This window comes from Chiloscyllium plagiosum, chromosome 33 (genome assembly GCF_004010195.1).
Source record: "Chiloscyllium plagiosum isolate BGI_BamShark_2017 chromosome 33, ASM401019v2, whole genome shotgun sequence".
Lineage (NCBI taxonomy): Eukaryota > Metazoa > Chordata > Chondrichthyes > Orectolobiformes > Hemiscylliidae > Chiloscyllium > Chiloscyllium plagiosum.
The window spans coordinates 7743712-7769785 of record NC_057742.1 but is presented as its reverse complement, the minus strand read 5'-3'; the positions used below and the strand labels follow the sequence as shown (position 1 = coordinate 7769785).

The window sequence follows — 26074 nt, the reverse complement described above, 5'->3', positions numbered from 1 at the left end:
TCAAGGGGTTTTTTTTTTCTTATTTAACCGAATAACACCTCTTTCTCGACAAGGCAAGGTGAAGATACGGTGAGGGACAGGGAGGGAGGAAGGGGTGAAACTTTATTATGCAAAGCCCACCCTTTTCCAATATCTATTCTGCCATTGGTACATCTTCCACATCTTGCACCAGTTACAAAGGCGTCAGGCTGCCAGTTCATTTTCAACTGGTTCAATTCTCCGTCAATCGAGTCAAGTTAGGTGGAGACGTGTAGGGCTGGAGGGAGACAGATTCATTGTCTGATGGGGAGAGGAGGAGGAGGAGGGAGAACGTATTGAAGACCAGGGGCTGGCAAATACAGATGTATGTGTAGATAGATAGAGAGAGAGAGAGAAGGAAATTTATAATACCCCTTATTTTAAAATGTGCTACCTGTGACTTCAGCAGTCTCCAATGGTACAAAACAGCATGTCCCGAACACCTACAACTTCCCACGAGATACAGATGGCTGTATTTGACAACCCACCGGTGCAGGTACTGTGGAATGAAATGATTGGGTGTGGGAGGAAAATAATTGTTCATTGTCCTTGCATTTTGTTTGGATGCTTTGCTCACTGTGTAAGCACTGATGGAGTCCTGCGGCTGTTTTAACATCAGGCTCCTCATGCAGTGGATACTGCCGCTAGTTTCTTGCTGGTTTTGGGGTGGGGTGGGGTGGTGACTGTGAGATTCGGTCCCACAGGCAGAGCCCCGACCTGTTACACCTCCCCTCGCAAGCACTAGGCACTGCCTCTCCTATTTAATTCGCATCCTGCTGTCATCTCTTCCCCTCCCCTCGTCCAGTGCTTTGAATGCAGAGCAATCACATCTTGTAGTTGTGTTCCTACAGACTGCAGACATTGCCTGTACTTTGCATGTTTATTCATCTGTAATGCCTTCTCTACTCCCCCACCCACCCAGCATATTCCAGCTACATCTGCTGTGTTTCCATGTTTCGCATGGATCTTGTTGAATAACTTCTCTTTCGTATTCTGAAGATTCTCGATGCTGTCTGTATATTTTGCAATTCTATATATGGAGTGCAGTAGGATCGCAGTGAGCGCAAAACAGAATTGTCTCCTGTTCGTTTGTCTCGACGTCTCTGCCCGTGTGTATGTGTGCGAGCGTGTCTGTCTGTATTATGTCTCTCTCTAGCTCTGTACAGCAACTCTTTAAGGAGACCATCGCATTGATTTTGTTTGTAAAAAAACTGTAACCTTAAGACAACGCTCAGTCTCTGCTGTAGGTGTCACAAGTGCAGATTTAGCTGTCCATTTGTCAAAACCTTATACAGGTGCAAATCTGATTTCTCCACTCCCCCCCCACACCCACCCACACCCCCCCACACACACACACCTTCTCCCCCACTCCGTTCATCTGTCTGTCTTTTAACTATTTCCGTGCTGGTAACGCTGAATGTTCAAGCTGCATTCATGAACAAAGTTTTCTTAAGTTACCGGTATGGTAACTTGTACAATATGACATGAGGGGGGTGTCCGCTCTGAGACAGGGCACGCCGAAGACATAAATCATAAGTTAAGGCAATTGCAATTTTAAAAGCGATCAAAAAGGTTTTGAAGGCCGGGGGGGGGGGGGGGAAGAGTCTGATTCAGGTTTTGGGTGGGAATCTTTAATTAGAACGAGTTCACAGACACTGTTAGCGTGACAGTTTTTTTTTCAAATAGTGCTCCGAATATATTGACTTGGTAAAGATTTTCTGTGGAACTGCCAGAGGAAGTGGTGGAGGCTGGTACAATGACAACATTTAAAAGGCATCTGGATGGGTACATGAATAAGAAAGGGTTTCAAGGGTGATGGGCCAAATGCTGGCAAATGGGTCTAGATTTATTTAGGGTATCTGGTCAGCATGGACGAGTTGGGCCGAAGGGTCTTATTCGGTGCTTTACATCTCTATGACTCTCTGACCAGGATATGTGTTTTAATGGGTTCTGAGGAAGGGTCACTGGACTCGAAACATTTAATTTCTCTCCACAGAGGCTGCCAGACCTGCTGAGCTTTTCCAGCAGTTTCTGATTTTGTTTCTGATTTCCACCACCTGCAGTTTCTTTGTATATTTTAATGCTTTTGTTTGAAACAAAAATGTCTTTTCCATTGGTAGGTTTGCCACGTCCTCTGTATGAGGAATGAGATCTTTATGAGATCTACCAAGATGTCAGTTGCAGTCTCACTGATTGGCATGGTGGCTCAGTGGTTAGCACTGCTGCCTCACAACACCACAGTTTGAGGTTCAATTCCAGCCTTGGGTGACTGTCTGTGGGGAGTTTGCACATTCTGCTAATGTCTGTATGGGTTTACTCTGGTTTCTTCCCACAATCCAAAGACGTGCAGGTCAGGTGAATTAGCTATGCTAAATTGCCCATAGTGTTAGGTGCATTAGTCAGAGGGAAATGGGTTACTCTTCGGATGGTTGGCGTGGACTGGTTGGGCTGAAGGGCCTGTTTGCACACTGTAGGGAATCTAATCAATCACCTGATTCTGTTTAGAAGTCTTTCCCATTTCCTGTTTTGTTTTAAACAACTATCCTATGAAGAAGGTGTTTGGTATGCTTTCCTTTATTGGTCAGAGTATTGAGTACAGGAGTTGGGAGGTCATGTTGCGGCTGTACAGGACATTGGTTGGGCCACTTTTAGAATGCTGCATTCAATTCTGGTCTCCCTCCTATCGGACGGATGTTGTGAAACTCGAAATGGTTCAGAAAAGATTTACAAGGATGTTGCCAGGGTTGGAGGGTTTGAGCTATAGGGAGAGGTTGAATAGGCTGGGGCTGTTTTTCCCGGAGCTTCGGATGCTGACCTTATAAAGGTTTATAAAATCATGAGGAACGTGGTTACGGTGAATGGCCAAGGTCTTTTCCCTGGAGTGGGAGAATCCAAAACTATAGGTTTAGGGTGAGAGGGGAAACTTTAAAAGAGACCTAAGTGGCAACCTTTTCACACAGAGGGTGGTGCATATATAGAATGAGCTGCCAGAGGAAGTGGTGGGGGCTAGTACAATTTAAAGGCATCTGGATGGGGATATGAATAGGATGAGTTTACAGGGATATGGGCCAAATGCTGGTAAATGAGATTAGATTAATTTAGGATATCAGATCGGCAGGGACGAGTTGGACTGAAGGGTCTGATTCCATGACTCTCTCATCTCATTTGGAGGATTTCAGTACTTCCATAATAAAACAAATGGGCCATTGTGCCACCACGTGTTTGAAATGATCGCAAGTTGGCGTGTGTGATCCCAACTAGGAGAGCACTAGAACAGTCGAGCCTAGAGGTGCCAATTGCAGATCAGCAGAGGCAGTGGCACAGATGGGTAGTGTTCTGGATAGGAGAACTGGTGTTTTTTTTAGATTACTTACAGCGTGGGAACAGGCCCTTCAGCCCAACAATTCCACACCGACCTGCTGAAGCACAACCCACCCAGACCCATTCCCCTATGTTTACCATTTCACCTAACACTACAGGCAACTTAGCATGGCCAATTCACCTAACCTGCACATCTTTGGACTGTGGGAGGAAACCGGAGCACCCAGAGGAAACCCACGCAGACACGGGGAGAATGTGCAAACTCCACACAGTCAGTCGCCTGAGGCGGGAATTGATCCCAGGTATCTGGCGCTGTGAGGCAGCAGTGCTAACCTCTGTGCCACCGTGCCGCCCAAATTGTGTCACCGTGCCACCCAACTGTGCCACCGTGCTGCCCAGTTGTGCTACCGTGTTCTTTGTGTTGGAGAGAATACAGCTAAAACCTAAAGCAGAGATGTAGAGTGAAGTATGATATCTCTTTGAGAGAGCTTGCACAGGCCTGATGGACCAAACCGTGCTGCAACTTTCCCTTGAAACATTTGCAGCTGAAACACAAAGAAGAAAGAGTTGGTTTTGCGCACAGCCTGCTAACTTGCCCTAGTTCAGCTGAACTGCAATCTTCCTAAACTCACATGCCACTATCCTAACCTGCATAACCGGCAAGATTCCTGAAATGAGGACAAAATCATTCAATGCTTGTCTCAGCCATAAATGCTTGTATTCCCGTGCCCAGGTTGTATTTGCAATTGCTGACGATAGATTTAATTCAATCCTACTGCTTTCACTTTGTTTGAAGTGGAACAAAAATAGAACAGAGGTAAAATCATAGAATGTCATAAACCCTAGATATTTATGGATTCTTTCTCTCTCTGCGAATTGGAATAAAACAGGTATCATGAGCTGTGCTGTGAACAACACTTTCTTTGAGTTTGGGGGCAATGATAGGAGTAACGGTGAGAGAGTATCTTGTGTGGGCGATGGTGAAACAGAACCTATTTAAGCAGATTGCAGGAAGTTACTCAGTGATGTGTGTACACTTTGTTGATATGATCTGGAATGAAAAGCTTAACAGGAGGTGCTGGATGTCGATCCAATAACCTTCAAGAGGGAATGGGCCTTGGGAAAAGGTTTGGTATATGGGATTACATGTATACCTCACTCAAGGGCTATCACAGACATGATGGGCTGAATGTTCTCCTTCTTTGCTTGCTGATTAAATTCCATGGTAAATTGCTCCTGGACTTGAGATAATTTAGAGGCAGACATTCTTCAATTTTGGCTAATTAAATATATTTAGATTACTTTTTATGCAATCTGCACTTTGTGATTTGAAAACAATTCTACTCTAATCACCATTGTTTACACCATTTCAGCTGCTTGTTACAGTATAAGATATCCTGCTCCTTTCTCCAGAGGTGAGTTAGTCCAATATTATATGAAAGGAAGTATTCCAGCGAGCTTTGAGGCTAACACCACACCTCTGTAAAAAGTAGCATTGAGTCAGAGTCATACAACCCGCAAACAGACCTTTCAGCCCAACCTGTCCATGCTGACCAAGTTTCCCAAACTAAATTAGTCCCATTTGCCTGCGTTTGGCCCATGTTCCTGTAAACCTATCCTGTCCATGTAGACCTGTCCAAATGTCTATTAAATATTGTAATTGTACCTGCCTCTACCACTTCCTCAAGCAGTTCATTTCACATACATGCCATCCTCTGTGAAAACGTTGTTGCTTTTAAATCTTACCTGTCTCTCCTTAAACATGTGCCCTCTAGTTTTGAACCCTCCACCCTGGGAAAAGGTCTTTGCCATTCACCTTATCTATGCCCCTCATGATCTTACAAACCTCTACAAAATCACCCCCCAACCTTCATTCTGGGGAAGCTGTCTCAGCCGATCCAGCCTCTCATTCCACCAAAACTCCCAGTCCTTGTACCAACCGTGTAAATCTTTTCTGCACCCTTTCAAATTTTACTATCTCCTTCTTACAGCAAGGCCACAAGAACTGTAAGCTGTATTCCAAAAGTAACCTCACCAATATCCTCTGCAGCTGTAGCAAGATGATGTCCCAACTCCTATACTCAATGCAGCGACCAGCGAAGGCATGTGTGTCAAATGCCTTCTTTACCACCCTGTCTACCTGCAGTGCCACTTTCAAGGAACTATGTACCTGCACTTCTAAGTCTCTCTGTTTGACAACACTCCCCAGGACCCTACCATTAACAATGCAAACTGAACATTCTCATTGTGCACTGCTTAGTGCTGGAATGTACATTTCCTACAGTATTTAATTAAGGAAACCAAGTTAATTTTTGTATTTACTATAGATTTGGATATTTTTTATCAATGTCTTCTTATGGCTGCCAAGGTGATCATTCTTCATGCAAGTAGAAAGTAATTATTAATAGACTGTTCTACTGTTACGGCCTTCACAACTGAGCCTGATACACAGTGTGCACCACTTCAAACCATCCATAAGGGTTCCATCGCAACAGTCTGGAGTGAAGCCTGGGCTCAATTCGTTTCTTAAGGAAATCAATTTACAGGGTGACTAGGAAAGCAGGGTTTGGGAATTGGTCTTGCAGACAGCCAGCACCAACTTCATGGGCAGATTGGCCTCCTAAAACGCTGTACTGATTCAGTGGTGCTACAATTCTTTTATCTAAAAATATGCTTCATTTACAAAATATATAAGCAAGAATATTTCAAGTTTGTTATTACAGAATTTGCAATAAAATTCAGCACTTCCACAATGTAGGGAATCTAATTAAAAAATGTATGATTGTAATCATCTTCCTGTTTATCAGCTACGTACATCAGGTATGAAACATGAGGGCAAAACATTTTACATTATAAATTACAGGAAGTGCAATCAAAGTTCTTTTTGCAACATATTTCCTGTCAGTATGTTTTCAATATTCTTGATTCACAGTGTACATGCTTCGTGAGGTGCACAGCCCAAACAGTTCTACGTTTCCCAGCCCCTTGGTGCTCAGTGGCTGAAAGGTCTTAGACAGTGTCCTTTGCCCATTGCGCTTTCGCAGCAGCTTTTCTGCCTCCCTCAGCACTTGGTCTGAGACCTTGAATGTGCCAGTCACCAACACTTGGTTGAGGATCACTCTGTGCACTGGAAGACCAGCAGGTTTCGGGTCAACCAAAGATGATCTTTGACCAGTTGGATGCTCGTTCATGGGCAGTTCACATTTGTCTCAGTGCGCGTTTAGGGGAGCAGTCTTAGGTCACAGAGCTGCTCAGGAGAAGCCATTACATCTCTCTCCAGACCTTCTTTACAAAAGCACATTCCACAAGGGAATGGGATTCAGCTTCCCCCCATCAACGTTACTGAGGTTCAGTTGAAGATTTTCAAGCCAAACCTCACTTATGTCTGTCCTGGTTAAGAGTAAGATTATGATCAGGGAACAGAGTTAGAACCTTCCAGACCTGTGTAACTCAGTTCCACTACAGGCCATGTGCTGTTTGACTTGCCTATTTTGCGATGAACCAGATCCTATTTGGCAAATAAAGGCAAAGAGCAGAGCAGGGTGGGGAAAGGAGGGTGGTTAAAATGCAGCATTGGTAAAGCCACAAATAGGACAGCAGTTGATCCACTATTTACTATCCCCCAAGCTCTATATTCCAGCCACTTAAATGTAAAGGGGAATGGGGCAGGTGAAATAAGACACAGTCATTTTGCTATCACCCAATTTGTACTCCCTCTGAAGTTGTTGAAACATTGACTTAATCCCAACTCCTTCTACATTCAGAATGTAAAACAGGAGTTGACAGCTGGCTGCCCATTTGTGTCAAGGCTGGAATTAACTTTGGTGTATGAGCAGGTTCCCTGTAGTGGAGGTCAAAGAGACACAGGTGAGGGAAAAGGAGGATAAATACAGAATATTCATCTGCATGGAGAGTTCAGCCACCCGTTTTTGGAAACAGGACAGGGGGCCTGTTTCATCGTCAGTGAGATCACAGTCCATCCAGCCCACACTGCTACTCCGAACAGCATCCCAACCCAATCCCTGCATTTCCCATGGCTAGTCCACACATCCCTGAACACTATGGGCAATTTAGCATGGCCAATCCATCCAACCTGCACATCTTTGGACTGTGGGAGGAAACTGGAGCACCTAGAGGAAACCCATGCAGACTCAGGGAGAGTGTACAAACTCCACATAGACAGTCACCTGATGCCAGAATTGAACCCAGGTCCCTGGCACTGTGAGCCGCCAGTGCTGACCACGGAGCCACCATGCCACCCTAATGTAATCTTTGTCAATGTAAAATGGATAACCTCAGACTTGCTTACATTGAACTCCTCCTCTTACAGTTTTGCCCATTCACTTGGTCGATCTCTTTGTAAGCTTATGCTCTTCTCTCCATTGTCTACATTGTGTCATCTAACTTTTGTGTCATCAGCAAACTTGGATATTTGGCTTTCTATGTCATTATCCAAGTCGGTAATAAAAACCAATCAAAGGAGAGTCAGAACATTGTAATCTGAACACTCAGCGTGTTTCATTTTATATTCTGCAGAGGAATAATGAACAAGCAACTCTGAGTTTATTTAGAAATAGTGCATCTAAGTGAGCAATCTTTGTGAAGTTCATAATCAAGTCATAATTTTCAAATTATATTAGGAACTACATACATTTATCATTAAAATCTTTGCCATTAAATTACTGCCTTAAAATCAGAAAGAAATGTCTGTTACTGCTTGTAATAAAGAACAATGACATTTCTCTGGAGTGCTTTGATAGTTCTTGTTATTTTTGTAACTTGGAATTCTCTCCATCTTTTGGCATAGCTACTGGAACAACTTAAGTTTGGATCCGATTCTTAAATTTCATGTAATTTCTGTAATTCTGTTACATTCTGTGTGGGAAGGTTTGCTATATCTGCCTGTCCTCTCTGGAACACTGGTCAGTGCTGAATTACAGTTCAGCACAAAGACAGTCCTGAGGTGGCTGTAGGCGGTATGTATTTGTGTTGGGGGCACAAGTAGGGACACAGGTCGAAGGAGATAGTCCTGCAGCCATCTGTAATTTCCCTCTGAGGTGTGTATTTTCATATTATTTTATTGGAGAAAATAAGGACTGCAGATGCTAGAGGTCAGAGTCGAGAGTGTGGTGCTGGAAAAGTACAGCAGGTCAGGCAGCATCCAAGGAACAGGAGGATCAACGTTTCGGGCATAAGTCCTTTATCAAGAATTTTTTCTTGTGTTTGGTTTCTTGGAGATGTCCATTCCATAGACACTGGCCAGTGGTGAGCAATGGGACTAAGCTCCACCGGACCAAGTCTTTATCTTGGGTCAGAAATGTAAAATATTTCAGGGATGGACTTGCAGATTCAGGAATGGACCTGCAGATTTAAATCACCTGTCTAAGCAAAACATGAGGAGAAAATACTTTACACACAGTAATGGGAGGAAATTGTGACAAGCAAAACTGGCACTTTGAGGTTACAGAAAAGGCCTAAATGCTTTATTACCGTGTCAAGCTCACGATTAAGCCCTTTCCTTTCTACTTACTTGGCAAAGACAGCACTCGCATATTTTATGACAATTTTATAAAACGTTTTAAAGCACCTCACAGGAGCTCTATCAGTTGAAATTGAACACTGAGGAACTTAAAGACATATGTTGGAACAAGACCTTATGACTCGGGTTCTGGAGTGCATCCTGAAGAGATGGCAAATTTTATTTCCTCTTGGTACTTTGTGGCCTGTGTTTTCCCTTACTTAAGAAAGATCACTGTCTTAATCTAGGGGGTTCTGCTAACACTTTCCTGAAAATATTGTACACGATACACATCTCTGCAAATATTTCTGTCACTAATATAGACTCTTCCATCCTTTCTTCACACTGTCTTTATGTGATGGCTGCTTTCTCTGTATTTTCATGATAGACATCACCACCTTGTGATCACGTCCAGTCTCATTCTGCTACAAGTAGGACAGATCACCACAAGCATGTTCGAAGAGAGAGGTTTTCTAAGTGTTTGTTAAAGACAGCAAAGTTAAAAAGGTGGAACGTTTACTGAAGGAATTCCAAAGCCTAGAGCCTAGGCAGCTGAAGACATGACAACTGATGGTGAAGCAATTAAAATTAGCAAAGGGCTAGAATTGGAGAACAAAGGGCCATAACGTCAGAATGTGAGCTGAGCTATTCAGGGTTGATGTCAGCAAGCAAAAGGGATTGAAATCTGGAACTGACTCTTCACCTCATTTAGAGGTGACCTGAAAATGTCAAAGCTGAGAGTGATTTTTTTTCTTAGCAAAGGTGTTAGTGGTTATGAACCATGGTAGATGGGGCTTAGGTAAACATCAGCTATGATCCAATTGAATGGCAGAACGAGCACAAGGGGTTGAATGGTCTCCTTTTCTACAAGGGGGCAGCAAAAATGCACCAGATGGATAGTATGGCATCTACCGCTGTACAAAGGTGGTCCATCTGTACAAGATTGTGAGCAACCTTATGTCATTCAGCTTGTGGTGATAACATGGCTGAGGACTGTGATGATGTTAATGATTGTGAGGGGTGGAGTGACGTGCACCTAATTCTTGACGGCTTCGAGGGAAGTGTGCAGCAATATACTCAGAGAGCCGCGGGCACTGAGGGACACCAGCCTAAATGATCTGGATGCACCCTTTACACTTAATGGTATCAGGCACGGACTAATTAAGTGAGAGAGCATAGTTAGAGGCTGAATGGACTGGGCCCAATTTTTGAGAGAATCCATCATGCTGAGATTCTTGGGTTGTTTACAGGTGACATCTAAAATGTAATCATATATATTTATAGATGTATTCATAAGATATCTAAAAGCTATATATAGAGAGGCACAGGCACAGACTCACACACACACACACAAACACAGGTACACACACACACAGACGCATACATATATTCATACACAGTGACATGGTCTCTGCAGGAAAAAAGGATTGTGTCAGCTTGTTACTTTTTCTTATTTTAATAAAAATCATGGGGGGCTAGTTCTCTGGTGTATTCTCCATGGCAACAGCTTAATCAATCAGAGTCAACTTGCACTGTTTTCCCATACTGTACAAATTGTCATTTGGCAGTATAGTATCATAGAATCATAACATCCCCACAGTGTGGAAACAGGCCATTTGGTCCAACAAGTCCACACCGACCCGCCAAAGAGTATCCCACCCAGACCCATTCCCCTACCCTATTACTCCTAACTGACCTTGTAGCGTACAGTGAAGGTAAAGTCACCACAGTCTGACTCTCGTTGGAGAGACCAAGATGGTGTGTTTAACCTGCAGGTTACCATACCTCAGCTGTTGTTATCATGCCACGTCACAAGTCGGATATCTAGCCAACTGAGCCAACCGACTAGGTTGGCATGGTAATTGGGCTGGGCAAGTGAGTGCCTCTTGGAGGGAAGGAGTACTAATGTTTGTAATTCAAAGCATTGAACAGCCAACATTAAAGGAGAAAACGCTTCTTTTGGTGGAAGCTAACAATTGAGTGAAGGGGAATAACCTTAGTTTTTGAAAAATCTCTTTTGTATGCGATGCATGCTCCCCCCCGGTCTGCACTCCATATAAGTAGAAGCCGAGCTTGCACCTTGCTTAGGGAGCCACTATATTCAAACCACACAGGAGCTGTCTCTGCCATTCTGAGAATTTGATGGACTTTGACACAATAAAGCAGGATTCTGAAATATGAGCTGGTTTTAATGATTAAGCTACCTCTGCCTTCTGTACATACACATTAATTTATTTATTTATTGAACCTGAAGGGAGCTGCGCAAATTAGACTCCTCCATCTACAAAAACCAATAATACTGTAATATTACACCATGACAATGGGCTTTGTTTACCTTTAATTTAATACTTGGCCTGAGTGAAATGATTGCAGTCACTTGTGGACAATGAGGAGAAAGAAGCACAGACAAGAAGCTGAATTTGACCAACATTGAAATACATCCATTCTGAACACGTACAGGGACTGCTCACCTTTCTGTGCACAGTCTAGTCATTGTCCATTTTATGTCACTTTCTTTCCCACTCTTAAACTCAATCTGTCCACTGAACTCTTTGCTCACTTGGTGGGTTCTCAGAAATGGGCGATTTTGTTTTAGCTTGAGGTGGGTCTAATTTTTTGCTTATGTTTCTTTCCCTTCTCCAGTTTTATCCTCTCTCAGTGATTGTGTGGGCACTTGTGATTTTTTTTCAGCTGGGCTGGTGCATCATGGAAACGGCCATGCATCGTAGAAATGTAGAAACTAGGAGTAGAAAAGTGTGGTGCTGGAAAAGCACAGCCAGTCAGGCAGCAACCGAGGAGCAGCAGAGTCGATGTTTTGGGTGTAAGCCCTTCATCAGGAATGTGCTCACTTCCTCCGAGAAAGTAGGAGTAGGCCATTCGGCCCTTTGGGCCAGCACCACCAGTCAATATGATCATGGCTGATCATTCCCGACTCATTCCCCTCTTCTTGCTTTCTCCCCATTCCCTTAGATTCCTTTAGCCCAAAGAATATATCTAACACTTGCTGGAAAATAGTCAGTGTTTTGGCCACAATTACTTTCAGTGACAGAGAATTCCACTCTCTGGGTGAAGACATTTCTCCTCATCTCAGTACCGAATGGCTGAAAACAGTATTCCTTGACTGTGACCCCCGTTGAAGCATTGGACGTGGCAGAATTGCAGAATTATTACAGCACAGCAGGAGACCATTCAGCCCATTGTGACTGCACTGGCTTCCTAATGATCAATATGACTTGCTGACATCCTCCTGCCTTTTCCCCATCCCTTTGTGTATTGTTTTCATTCAAATTATCATCCAATGTTTTTGGCCAGTGCAGGTTCGATGGGCCAAAGGACCTTCCTCTGTTCTGTAGACCTTCAGCACTATGATTCTCCAGTGTTTCAATGGAGCCTGGCTCCACCACATTTCCAGGGAGCACATTTCAGACCCAAACCATTCGTGCAGGACGACAACAAATCTTTTTGCTCGTGTCACATTTGAGAGGTTTCTTAAGCAAGAGGTGCTGGAGGTGCTCAGCACTGTTGGCAGCATCTGCAGAGAGAGTAAAACTGGGTTAATTTTCAGACATTAAACATTTCCAGCATTTCTGTTTCTAATTTCTGGTATCTGTAATATGTTTCTTTTGCAGATCATTGTTTCACATTGACAGTGATCACGCGTTGCTGACCCTGGTTGGACATATGACCTAGCACCGTTCTAAATATTCTGTCCAAAGGAAATTCCATTTCTTAGAAGCCCTCAAGTGCAGAAAGAGGCCATTCAGCCCATTATGGCAGCACTGATTCTCCAAAGAACATCCTAGCTCCCCCACCCTATCCCCATAGCCTCGCATTTACCATGGCTAATCCACCTAACCTACAATCTTTGGACTGTGGGAAGACTGTGGGTGGAACGGTGGCACAGTGGCACTGTGGTTAGCACTGCTGCCTAACAGTGGCAGAGACCCGGGTTCAATTCCTGCCTCAGGCTACTGACTGTGTGGAGTTTGCACATTCTCCCCGTGTCTATATGGGTTTCCTCCCACAGTCCAAAAATGTGCAGGTTAGGTGAATTGGCCATGCTAAATTGCCCGTTAGGTGAAATGGTAAATGTAGGAGAATGGGGTCTGGGTGGGTTGTGCTTTGGCGGGTCGGTGTGGCCTTGTTGGGCCGAAGGGCCTGTTTTCACCCTGTAACTAATAAAAATAAAATAAAATAAACCGGAGCACTTGGTAGAAATTCTAGGCCAGGAATCAAGCCTGGGACTCTCTTGTCTAACGCAGCCCTACCACAGATACGTGAGGCCCATCATGATTATTGTGGGGAGATATATAATACTAACAGAAAGTAATGACCTTCAAACCCATAATAATGTCAGGAATAACAAGGGAAGACAATGAGAAATTCATTGCTGGTTCTATGACTGGGACACAACTTGTCTCCTACGAGGTACAGTCTCTTTCATAACTAGAACTGAAATATGACTGTGACTTGGGAACCAAGAGCAGATCAAAGCTTTAGCTGAGTTCCTTCCGGACACCATAAATACAATAAAACTGTAACTTGGGACCACTAAATGGCTCAAAACGTGTGGTGCTGGTAATGCACAGCCGGTTAGGCAGTGTCTGAGGAGCAGGAGAGTCGACGTTTGAGCATAGGCTCTTCATCAAGAATGGAAGTGTGGGTGGAGCCAAGGGGGCTGAGAGATAAATGGGAGGGGTGGGGGCTGCGAGAAAGTAGCTGGGAATACAATAGGTAGATGAAGGTGTGGGTCAACACTTTAACTCCCCCTCCCAATCCGCCAAGGACATGCAAGTCTTGGGCTGCCTCCACTGCCAACCTTTAGCCACCCGACACCTGGAGGAAGAATGCCTCATCTTCTGCCTTGGGACCCTCCAGCCACACGGGATCAATATGAATTTCACCAGTTTCCCGTCCCCCCAGATCCAACCTTCCAACTCAGCACTGCCCCTCTTCAACTGGCCTACCTGTCCATCTTCCTTCTCACCTATCAACTCCACCCTCCTCTCTGACCTATGGCCTAATGGGTGATCTTATGCACAGCACATTGGCTTACTCGTTAGCACTGCTGCCTCACAGCGCCTGGGACCTGGGTTCAGTTCCCATCTCAGGTGACTGTGTGGAGTTTGCACATTCTCCTTGCATCTGCGTGGGTTTCCTCCAGGTGCTCCAGTTTCCTCCCACACTCCAATGATGTGCAGGTCAGGTGAATTGGCCATGCTAAATTACCCATAGTGTTAGGTGCGTTAGTCAGAGGGAAATAGGTCTGGGTGGGTTACTCTATGGAGGGTTGGCGTGGACTTGTTGGGCCAAAGGGCCTGTTTCCATACTGTAGGGAATCTAATCTATCACCTTCACCCCCACCTTCATATACTTATCACATTCCCAGTCCCCCACCCCCCCCCGCCTCCCATTTATCTCTCAGCCCCTTGGGCCACCCCCTCATTCCTGATGAAGAGCTTATGCTTGAAATGTCGACTCTCCTGCTCCTGTGCTTTTCCAGCATCACACTCCCAAGGACTCCTGAACAAAAACCTTTTCCAGCACCGCACTTGCCAACTCTGACTTCCAGCATCTGCAGTCCTCACTTCCACCACCAAATGGCTGCAAGGAACAGTTCATAAAATAGAGAAGGCAAAGGGAATTAGTTACTGCGAGAGTTGTCAGGTTATCACTGGGGTAGGTTTAATGTTGGTTTTGGGGTTACAATGGAGAGATTATTTAATGAGAGCAGTTAGAGGTTGGTTACTAGGAAGGGTCAGGGTCATTGTTAATTGGAAGGTGTTGGGGGTTGGTTTCAGGCTGGAAGGAGGTAACTGTGTGGGTGTATGCAGGGAGAATGAGTGTTTACATTCTGGGAAAGGACAGTGGTTGGTGTGAAGAGGCAGAGTTAGTGAGCTGTAAGAGTCAGTTCATCTCCTCCACCGGCCACTTTGAGAGTGAATCTCATCGTTTTTAGGATTTAGTTTTTCATCTTCATTGTTATGATGTGTACGTTTCCCAGTTCCTCTGAAGGCTGCTCCAACAGTAAACGAGACCACCTCTCAAGAAGTTTGGATTCCTTGTGACAGGCCATTTATCAGCAGCGTGCCAAAGCTCCCAAATTTGGGCAAAAGCGTGACTGTGTGAGGATCCGGTTGTCCTCTATCACATTCCTGAACAATGGCTGTACTAATGTGATTTTTAAAAAAAATTCAGAGATGCTAATCTGTCCAAATATTATTTTAACAAATGTTTAGGCTGTTTGTTTCAAAGCAAATTAATGGGGACCGGAATGGCTGCTGGAAGATTTTACCCAGGGAATGATAAAGTTCATTACCCTGTTATTTTCCAAGGCTGCTGGGTAAATGGGCTGGTGTGGGTTGTATATATCTGTTGAATGAATGTGTAGTGCAGATTGACCATCTATTTGGAGGAGAATGCATTGGCCCATTGTGGGTAACAATACTCCTGTTCACCTGCTGGCGGTGGCAACATGCACTTAATGGAATGGGATAATTTGATGACTTTGTTTTACTGGGTCAGGTGGAAATGGATGGTCTTGTCTATCGGACAAATTGGTTCCTGGGATGACAGGACTGATGTGTGAGGAGGGATTGAGTCGGTTAGGATTGTATTCACTGCAGCTTAGTAGAAAGACAGGGGATCTCATAGAAACCTATAAAAGTTTAACAGGAGTGGACAGGTTGCATGTTGAAAGGATGTCCCCGATGTCAGGGGGAGTCCACAATCAGGGGTCATAATTTAAGCCTAAGGGCAAACCTTGTAGGACTGAGATGAGGAGAAATTACTTCACCCAGAGAGTGGTGAGCCTGTGGAATTCACTACCACAGGAAGTGGTTGAGGCCAAAACATTGTGTTTTTCAAGAAGTAAGTTGCTATAGCTCTTGTGGCTCAAGGGATCAAGGGATATGGGAGAAGAGTGAGATGAGGATATTGAGCTCGATGATCAGCCATGAATCTGAAGGGGTTGAATGGCCTACTCCCACTCCTGTGTTTCTACAGCAACTCTCTACGAGCAGGTGTAACTGGTAATTAGATTAGATTCCCGACAGTGTGGAAACAGGCCCTTCGGCCCAACAAGCCCACACCGACCCTCCGAAAAGTAACCCACCCAGACACATTTCCTTCTAGCATGGCTAATTCACCTGACCTGCACATCTTTGGACTGTGGGAGGAAATGGAGCACCCAGAGGAAACCCACGCAGACACGGAGGAGAATGTGCAAACTCCACACAGACAGTCGCTGAGGCTGGAATTGAACCCCGGTCCCTCGTGCTGGCCAGGCTGCTTTGGCACGCTGCTGATAAATGGCCTGTCGCAAGGATTCCAAACTTCTTGAGAGGTGGCCTCGTTTTCCCACTCCTTGTTTCTACAGCAACTCTCTACGAGCAGGTGTAACTGGTAATTAGATTAGATTCCCTACAGTGTGGAAACAGGCCCTTCGGCCCAACAAGCCCACACCGACCCTCCGAAGACTAACCCACCCAGACACATTTCCTTCTAACTAATGCACCTAACACTATGGGTAATTTAGCATGGCTAATTCACCTGACCTGCACATCTTTGGACTGTGGGAGGAAATGCGAGGAAACCCACGCAGACACGAAGGAGAATGTGCAAACTCCACACAGACAGTCGCTGAGGCTGGAATTGAACCCCGGTCCCTCGTGCTGGCCAGGCTGCTTTGGCACGCTGCTGATAAATGGCCTGTCGCAAGGATTCCAAACTTCTTGAGAGGTGGCCTCGTTTACTGTTGGAGCGACCTTCAGAGGAACTGGGAAACATACACATCATAACAATGAAGATGAAAAGCTAAATCCTAAAAACGATGAGATGTGGTCATTCAATAGGATAATTCATTCAGCCTTGTCAAAACCTTCTCTTGTACACACCCCCAGCTGAGTGGCCTTGGCAGGTGACCATGGTGGTCCTAGTACTACTTGGAGGCTACCCATCTCTTTGTGTTGAGGGTGTAGTCTTGAACTGGTGCTGGCAGTATGCCATGTTTAGACAATAGACAATAGGTGCAGGAGTAGGCCATTCTGCCCTTAGAGCCTGCACCGCGATTCAATATAATCATGGCTGATCATTCCTAATCAGTATCCTGTTCCTGCCTTATCTCCATAACCCTTGATTCCACTATCTTTGAGAGCTCTATCCAACTCTTTCTTAAATGAATCCAGAGATTGGGCCTCCACTGCCCTTTGGGGCAGAGCATTACACACAGCCACCACTCTCTGGGTGAAGAAATTTCTCCTCATCTCTGTCCTAAATGGTCTACCCCGTATTTTTAAGCTGTGTCCTCTGTTGGCAAAGCATTCCACACAGCCACCACTCTCTGGGTGAAGAAGTTTCTCCTCATCCCTGTCTTAAATGGTCTACCCCGTTTCTCTCAGGGAGTCCAAGCTTCTGCGTTTTTACATGTGTATTGTAGTTTGGAGTTATGGATGGTGGTGGTGGAGGTTCCAACTTCTTTTCCACTCTTACCACCCGCCATTGGTGTGTGCTGGGAGAATTAGCAGCTTGATACTCACCCTGTTTGGTCATTGTAATGAGCACATCTTCCATGGGCGTCAAATCCTGGACTGAAACCTGGGCTCTGGGATAGGGATACCACCCGCGGCACCATACGATATTCACCGGGGTTGTGCAGGGATGTAAAGTGGAAAGGTTTTCATTCACTGATGCTGTAGAATGTGCCTGATTCTTCAAAAATCAATGCAGTTGAGCATGGAGCAGAGTGTAAAATGAGTGACCCCTTTTCAATCACCTGGTCTATATTTTGACCATAGCGAATGTAACCCTCTTAGAGTTTGTAAGTAATTTCTCATAATATTAAATTTAAGCAGCATCCTGAAGCATCTCAAAGGTTTTTGTTCAGGAGTCCTTGGGAGTAACATTGAGTGTCAGCAATGGACCATAAACAGACCCAAGAAGAGTGACCAGTTAATTTGGCTGAGGGAGGAATGTTGCTCAGATTACTACCTGCCCTGGTTAGATTAACACTGCCAAATGCTGAATGACCCTTGAATTGCAGAACAGAGAAAAAGCTGTTCAAATTAGTGCACAGGCCGATGTGGAGCAGTTGATACAATGCGGTGTTACCTCCGTGCTGCACTGTTATGCCAGTCCAGATTAGGGACTCCACTTAACAGTCAACATAGAGAGGAATTTGTAACAGGTGGATCAGATAGGGAGCTGTCAATAACTTGAGCTAAGACCAACTCTGAGAATGTTAGCCCCCTCCCCTGCTCCTAGCCAACAAAGGACAACTCCCCAACGTCCACTGTTGGGAATCTTGTTCAGAGGAGTTCTGGTCAGAATCTGAGCAGCAATGTCACACTTCCAGTTCTCTGATCCATTCTCCCACTGGGGACGAATCATCCTTACAAATTCTTCAGAGACAAATGAACCGAGTTTTTTTTTGTCCCTGTGCAACCTGCTGACAGTCATGGAGGCAAAGAAGTAAGCCCTTCAGCCCGTTGAGTCCATGCTAGCTGCTTGTGCACCAAGCTTATCAGAACCATTCTCTCGCTCTGTTTTCCTCAAATGGTCATCCCAGTTTCCTTGCAAAATGATTAATCTCTTCTCCTTCCAATTGCCTCAAAGGCAGTAAGTCGCAGGTCATTGCCATTTGCTGTGTGAAAAAGCTATTCCTTAAATCCCAGCAGTATCGCCAACTGAAAACTGTGTACCCTAAGTCCTTGTACCATCAGCTAATAGTAATAAACATAAAATTGTTTGTTTTTTTAGAAAATGTCCAAGTCCACAAATGTGTGACTAATAAATAAGCAAGAGAAATTGTCATTTTTACATGGGATTCTGGAATTATTGTTAGTGTGTTGGGAATTACATTCAGTACTGTCATGCAATTTTATCTTGCAAACTATCTGGAGGCACTTGACTATTGTCCATATTAGTAAAATAAATTGGGTATGATGTTAAAGGTTCTCACAAGTTCAGTTCCATACAGCTAATATGGTTGAGGAAAAAAGATATGTTACATAAATTTCAGTTCACCCTGAGACACCACTCCATTGGTGTAGATTATAAATGCTTATAAATGATTCTTATGTCTGCTTATAAATGACTCTTCCCCTACACAGATTTTGGGAGTATAATCACATGACTGTCTGATAATCCACTCCCAAATCTGGAAAAGTTCTTCTCCTCCATTTTCAGTCATCTTGAGTTATTCATCTTGAACAGAGGCTGGGGAATTACCATGGAAAAATACTTGACACACGGAGATCAATTTGTTTGGAACTGATATTAGAGCAAAAGAACCAGGAGGAAGAGTAGGCCATTCAGCCCCTTGAGCCTGCTCTGTCATTTAATATAATCATGGCTGATCTCCATACTGGCCTGAAATCCACTTTCCTGTTAGTTTGCTATAGTCCTTCAATCCATTACTGGTTAAAAATCTATCTATCTCCTCCTTAAATATACTCCATGACCCAGCACTCTGGGAGAGTGAATTCCACAGATTTATGCCCCTTTTGAGAGAAGTCATTCCTCCTCAGCTCCTCAAGGATGAGTACAAGTTGGTGTGAGCTCTGATATCAGCAGCGGAGTTTTGGAAATGAGCTTGGGTTTATGAAGGTAGAAGATGGGAGTCCAGGAAGGAGAATGTTTTGGAATAATCCAAGCAGATAAGTTACAAAGGTAAATCTGCATAGACTTCAGCAGCACATGAACGGAAGCAGGGCCTGAGCTGGGCGATAGTATAGGGGTAGAATGGGCAACAGTGGTAGTGGAGAGAAAAAAACATGGTTGACAGCTCATTTTGGGGTCACTTAGGATCTGAAGACCCCATTCATCAAGTAGGTGATGTGGCATTCGCACACCATGGAGACTGTGAGGTTAGTGGTACAATTTACAATTGCCACTTTGGGGTGGCGTTGTGGCTCAGTGGTTAGCATGTAGCCTCGCAGCTCCAGGGACCTGGGTTTAATTCCCGCCATGGGTGACTGTCTGTCTGTGTGGAATTTGCACATTCTCTCTGTGTCTGTGAGGGTTTCCTCCCACAATTCAAAGATGTCAGGTTAGGTAAATTGGCCATGTTAAGTTACCAATAGTGTTCAGGGATGTGTAGGTTAGGTGCATTATTCAGGAGTAAATGTAGAAGAATGGGTCTGAGTGGACTTGTTGGATCAAAGGGCCAGTTTCCACCCTGTAGGGATTCTATTTAATCCCCTCATTATCTGACGTACTGCAACTGAAACAGTAACATGTCCACTAGAGGTCCTTCTTCAGACTATGAGCAATTGGCTTTGCTAACACGAGAAAATTCTGTGCCTGAATTTATTATGCCTTCAAGCTTGAATTCATAAACACAAACCATATTAAAATATTAAACATTTGTCATTGACATTGGCTGAATGCAAAACAGCCAGCTGTAACCAAATCTAAACAGGATTTAGGTTTCCTTGGGTGTGCTTTCCAGTTAACCCAGTTATAAAGGGACTTTCACCAAGTTTAGTGATAAATAGATTCATTTTCACTGAGTGAAAATATTAGCAATACATGTACATCCTAGACACAAACATGTTTGAGGGTGGCTCAGTGGTGAGCACTGCTGCCTCACAGTGCCAGGGACCTGGGTTTGATTCCAGTCTTGGATGACTGTCCATGTGGAGTTTGCACATTCTCTTCATGTCTGTGTGGGGTTGCTCCAACTTCCTCCCACAGTCCAAAGATACGCAGGGTTAGCTGGATTGGCCATGCTTATAGTGGCTAGGGATATGCAGGCTCGGTGGATTAGCCATGGGAAATTGAGAGTTATGGGGGAAGGGGGTCTGGATGGGATGTTCTTTGGAGGGGCAGTGTGGAATTGATGGGCTGAGTGGCCTGTTTCCACACTGTGGGGATTCTAAACACAGAGAATGCTGGAGAAACTTCACAGGATGGTTAGAAGATGGGTTATTCTATACTTTTTGACAGAGCCCTTTCAGAACTGAAACATTAGTTTTATTTCTCTCTCGACAAATGCTTCCAGAGCTGCTAAGTTTCTCCAGCAGTCTCTGAGTTTGTTTCAGTTTCCCAGCACCTGCAGTATCTTGCCTTTATTGGAGGGACTATCCCAGTGTGTGTCTCCCTGGCTAAAGGCTGAGGATCCTGTCAATGGCACTCAGTCCTGAGCTGTCCTCTCTTGTTCTTGTCACGTGAGGCAGACAGCATGGGAATGTAAATGTTAGTGAGAAGCCAACGTACACATTCCACCCCCCTTTCCCATCTCCCCCTTCCCCTTCCAGACGCTGATGAGAATATGGCAATGAGCTGCCTTCTGGAGCTGCTGCAGACTGTATAGTGAATGTTCACCCTCAGTGCTGAGAGGAAGGGATGTCAAAATTCTTTGACCCAGGAATTTGAAGGAACAAAGACCCATTTCCATAGCGGAATGGACGGCAGCTTGGAGATGCTGCTGCTCCCATGTGCCCACTGTCCTTGTCCTTCCAGGTGATAGAGGTCACGGGTTTGGAAGGTGCTCTGTAAGAAGTCTGACCGGGTTACAGCAGTGCATCTTGTCGATGGTACATTTTGCTTGGATGGTATCACTCCCAGATGCAGAGAGAGCTATTTCACCACCAGTGGAACAAAGCTGGATTTAGTGCATCCTTGACCCTAATCACAGGAATCATTTGGACAAAGCACCACTTGGGGTATTTGTCAAAGATGCATAAACTGTACAGGAAATTAGACCTCCTCCCCAATGTCCCACAGTCAGATATTGAAGAACATAGTGAACAGGAAGGATGCTTGACTCCTCACGTCAACTTGTTTACTTTATGATAGCTAATATAATGGCTTACTCCTCTGTGATCTAGCCCTTCAATTCACCATGGACCATAACAGGTTCAGGCCTCACTAATCGTTGTCCTCACTACCACTGTGCTGGTCCTTTCTGGTTTCCCATCCTCCATTAACTCTGTTTCCATTTGCAGACATTGATGACACTCATTCCCACTGTATTAAGGCAGGTGAAAGAGTGCAGCCAGCTCCAGTCTGATCGCTATCCAACTTGGAAACTGCCCCATGGCCTTGGATGTGAAGCACTGGCTGAGTAATCAAAGAATCATGCACTTAACCTTATCAAAGTATTATGTTTTTACCGTTTTAATTAAGAAAAGGCTTCCCACTGTAGCTGGGCAAAATATCAACAGTTAACATCACAATTTCAGCCTTCGGCTAAGGGCCAAAGAGCAAATCTGGCTCGTCACCAACTTTCCACTTTCGTGTTGAAATTAAATTCAAACCCGGGCTTAAATTTATCAAAGTGTCCTGCTATTCCTGATTGTTTAATTAAATTAAGATCAACTTGAAATTGAGGCCCAGGTTTGCACTTAATTTTAACCTTCATCTTTGATTGGACTTTTCATGGTGTTTGTGGACACTCTGACCTTGACAATATGCTGGAAATTTTTAATTAGCTTTTGACCCAACACTTAACTTGTGGAAATTTTATTACCAGATAAGGCACATGTTTGTTTTTTTTCCTAAGGAATCCAATATCCGTGTTTAAAACAAATGTTTCAAAGGTTTCACTTGGTTCCAGAAAATATAATCTGAGGAGTTTGATTAACCATGTTCTGGCAATCCAGGGATAGTGGACATTGTGTGACAAGACTGTGGCTTTAAGAGGAGTATTTTGTCCTGGTTCTTATTGGAAGAGTAGTTTTGAGCCGGGGTGATAAGTTGTCTCTTCGAAGCCAATAGAGTAAACTGCTTGTGAAGCCCTGTGTTTTTTTTTAAAACTTAGAACAATAAAAGCAGCATGAATGGGTGGAGTCAGGCTCTCACAGAACCAGGGTTTTAGTTTAGCTTTCAGTTATTGGGGTTTTGAAGTTGGCTGTGGAAGCTGCCTTACACCTGTGTCATCCACAGCAAAAAGCTAGAATTCTCTCTCAGTACAAGAATTTTCTCTTGGTGCTCTTTCTTCCTAGACTGGAGAAGCACCGCTTCTGCGACAATCTATTTTACTGAATTTGCCTTTACTAAGGGTGTGTTTATGGGATGCTGTTATACTGGGACAGTTGCTGTTTAGTAGTTAAATAAAGTATTATTCTGTTAAGCTTTTCCATAGAGTTAAAGTTGTACCAATTTCTCTTTCTACTATGTGTATTTTAACTGGGTGTAAGAATGAAACGTGTTTTGCTTAAGGCAGTATTGTATGACCAATTGAAACACATCTGGAACACAGCGTCTTACACTTGTCTTTAAATAAAATAAAAGTTAGGCTCGAGGCTGTCTCCCTGGTAAGGGGTTTGGATGGGTCCATAACAATTGATTTGGATGTGAACATAGGAGGTATAGTTAGTAAGCTTCCAGATGACACCAAAATTGGAGGTGTAATGGAGAATGAAGAAGGTTACCTCCGAGTACAACGGAATCTTGATCAGATGGGCCAATGGGCTGGGGAGTGGCAGACAGAGTTTAATTTAGATAAATGCGAGGTGCTGCATTTTGGAAAAGCAAATCAGAGCATGACCTAGGGAATGTTGCTGAACAAAGACACCTTGGAGTGCATGTTCATATTTCCTTGAACATAGAGACGCAGGTAGATAGGATAGTGAAGAAGTTGTTTGGTATGCTTTCCTTTATTGGTCAGAGTACTGGAATTGGGAGTTCAGGTTGAGGTGAGGCCACTTTTGGAATATTGTGTGCAATTCTGGTCTCCTTCCTATCAGAAGGATGTTGTGAAACTTGAAAGGGCTCAGAAAAGATCTACAAGGATATTGCCAAGGTTGGAGGTCTTGAGCTATAGGAAGAGGCTGAACAAGCTGGGGCTGTTTTCCCTGTAGCGTTGGAGGCTGAGGGGTGACCTTATAAAGGTTTATAAGATTATGAGGGGCACGGATAGGATAAATAGAGAAAGTCCTTTCAATGGGGTGGGGGACTCCAGAACTAGAGACCATAGTTTAGGGTGAGTTTGGAAAGACATTTAAGGGACCTAAGGGGCAATGTTTTCACACAGAGGGTGGTGGTGTATGGAGCGAGCTGCCGGAGGAAGTGGTGGAGGCTGGTACAATTACTACATCTAAAAAGTATTTGATTGGGTATGTGAATAGAAAGGGTTTAGAGAGATATGGGCCAAATGCTTGCAAATGGGACTAGATTATGTTAGGGTACCTGCTCGGAATGGATGAGTTGGACCGAAGGGTCTGATTCCATGCTGTACATCTCTATGACTGTAATTGGAAGTTGCAGATTCAGAGATCCCTGCCTAATCTGTGACTCTGCAGAATCATAATCAGAAGTCACAGGCGTCCTCAGAGAGCATTGGGTTAAGTGGGTTGTGGTGGTGTGTTGAGAGGTGAGGTGGCATTATCTAATTGGATTGAGAGTCACAGATTATTTCGACTCTGCCTTAGCTCCTCGTCAGTGAAGTTCTGGAAATGTATGAGACCATAAGACATGGGAACAAAAGTAGGCCATTTATCTCATCGAAAACTGTGACACTGGAAAAGCACAGCAGTTCAAGCAGCACAATACCCGAAACGTTGACTCTCCTTCTCTTCAGATGTTACCTGACCTGCTGTGTTTTTCCAGCACGACACTTTTCGATCCCCAGCATCTGCAGTCCTCACTTTCTCCATTTATCTCATTGAGTTTGTTCTGCCATTCAAAGAGTTCATGGCTGATCTGATAATCCTCAACTCCACTTTCCTGCCTTTTCCAAATAACCCTTGATTCCCTTCCTGATTAAAAATCTGCCTATTTCAGCCTTGAATATATTGAATGTCCCAGCCCTGACAATCCTTTCTGGTAAAGATTTCCACAGGTTCACAATCCTCATCCTATCAGAAGGATGTTATGAAATTTAAAAGGGTTCTGGAAAGATTTACAAGGATGTTGCTAGGTTTGGAGGATGTGAGCTACAGGGAGAGGCTGAACAGGCTAGGGCTGTTTTCCCTGGAGCATGTGAGGCTGAGAGGTGACCTTAGAGGTTTATAAGATCATGAGGGGCATAGATAGGATAAATAGACAAGGTCTTTTCCCTGGGGTGGGGGAGTCCGGAATTTGAGGGCGTAAGTTTAGGATGAGAGGGGAAAGATATACAAGAGACCTAAGGGGCAACGTTTTCACACAGAGGGTAGTATGTGTATTGAATGAGCTGCCAGAGGAAGTGGTGGAGGCTGGTACAATTGCAACATTTAAGAGGCATCAGGATGGGTATATGAATAGGAAGGGTTTGGAGAGATATGGGCCAGGTGCTGGCAGGTGGGACTAATTGGGTTGGGATATCTGGTTGGCATGGATGAGTTGGATCGAAGGGTCTGTTTCCGTGCTGTACATCTCTATGACTCTATGACTCTTCCCCTGTCTTAGAAAGGCAGTCCTTTATTCTGAGATAATGCCCTCTGGTCATAGATTCTCCCATAATGGGTAAAACAGCCTTTGTGCATCTACCCTGTCAAGTCTCCTAAGAATCTTACATGCTTCAATAAGGCTGTGTCTCATTCCTCAGCAGAGGCCTCACCTTCATCCCCCTATGCTCTCGGATTAATGAGTTCAACACGCGGCGAGACATCGAACAATTCTTCCGCCGCCTTCGCCTCGGTGCCTACTTCTTCAACCAGGATTCTCGCCCACCCTCTGACGACCCCTTCTCCCGCCTCCAATACACCCCATCCACCTGGACACCCCATGCTGGCCTCTTACCCGCCCTCGATCTCTTCATAGCCAACTGCCGCCGCGACATTAACAACTTCTACCTGTCCACCCCTCTTACCCACTCCAACCTCTCACCCTCGCAACGTACAGCCCTCCACTCCCTCCGCTCCAACCCCAACCTCACTATCAAACCGGCAGACAAGGAAGGCGCGGTGGTAGTTTGGCGCACCGATCTTTACATTGCTGAAGCTAAATGCCAGCTCGTAGACACCTCCTATTACTGCCCCCTTGACCATGACCCCACCTCCCACAACCAAACCATCATCTCCCAGACCATCCATAACCTCATCACCTCAGGGGATCTCCCATCCACCGCCTCCAACCTCATAGTCCCACAACCCCGCACCGCCCGTTTCTACCTCCTGCCCAAAATCCACAAACCCGACTGCCCCGGCCGACCCATTGTCTCAGCCTGCTCCTGCCCCACCGAACTCATCTCTGCATACCTCGACACGGTCCTGTCCCCCTTAGTCCAAGAACTCCCCACCTACGTTCAGGACACCACCCACGCCCTCCACCTCCTCCATGATTTTCGCTTCC

The 26074-nt window shown here is 44.7% G+C and overlaps 1 protein-coding gene across 5 annotated transcripts in view; it reads left to right on the top strand.

The window, feature by feature from the left end:
* The first annotated feature begins 270 nt into the window (after positions 1-270).
* cacnb1 (calcium channel, voltage-dependent, beta 1 subunit) overlaps positions 271-26074 on the top strand; it is a 272320-nt gene continuing 246516 nt past the window's right edge. For 3 of the 5 annotated variants that reach the window (XM_043674850.1, XM_043674847.1, XM_043674846.1), the window contains exon 1: positions 271-514. In XM_043674850.1, coding sequence (XP_043530785.1) covers positions 434-514 — 81 coding nt within the window. In that variant the 5' untranslated portion in view covers positions 271-433. The remainder of the gene's footprint in view (positions 515-26074) is intronic. The other 2 variants (XM_043674852.1, XM_043674851.1) reach the window with 1 other exon arrangement.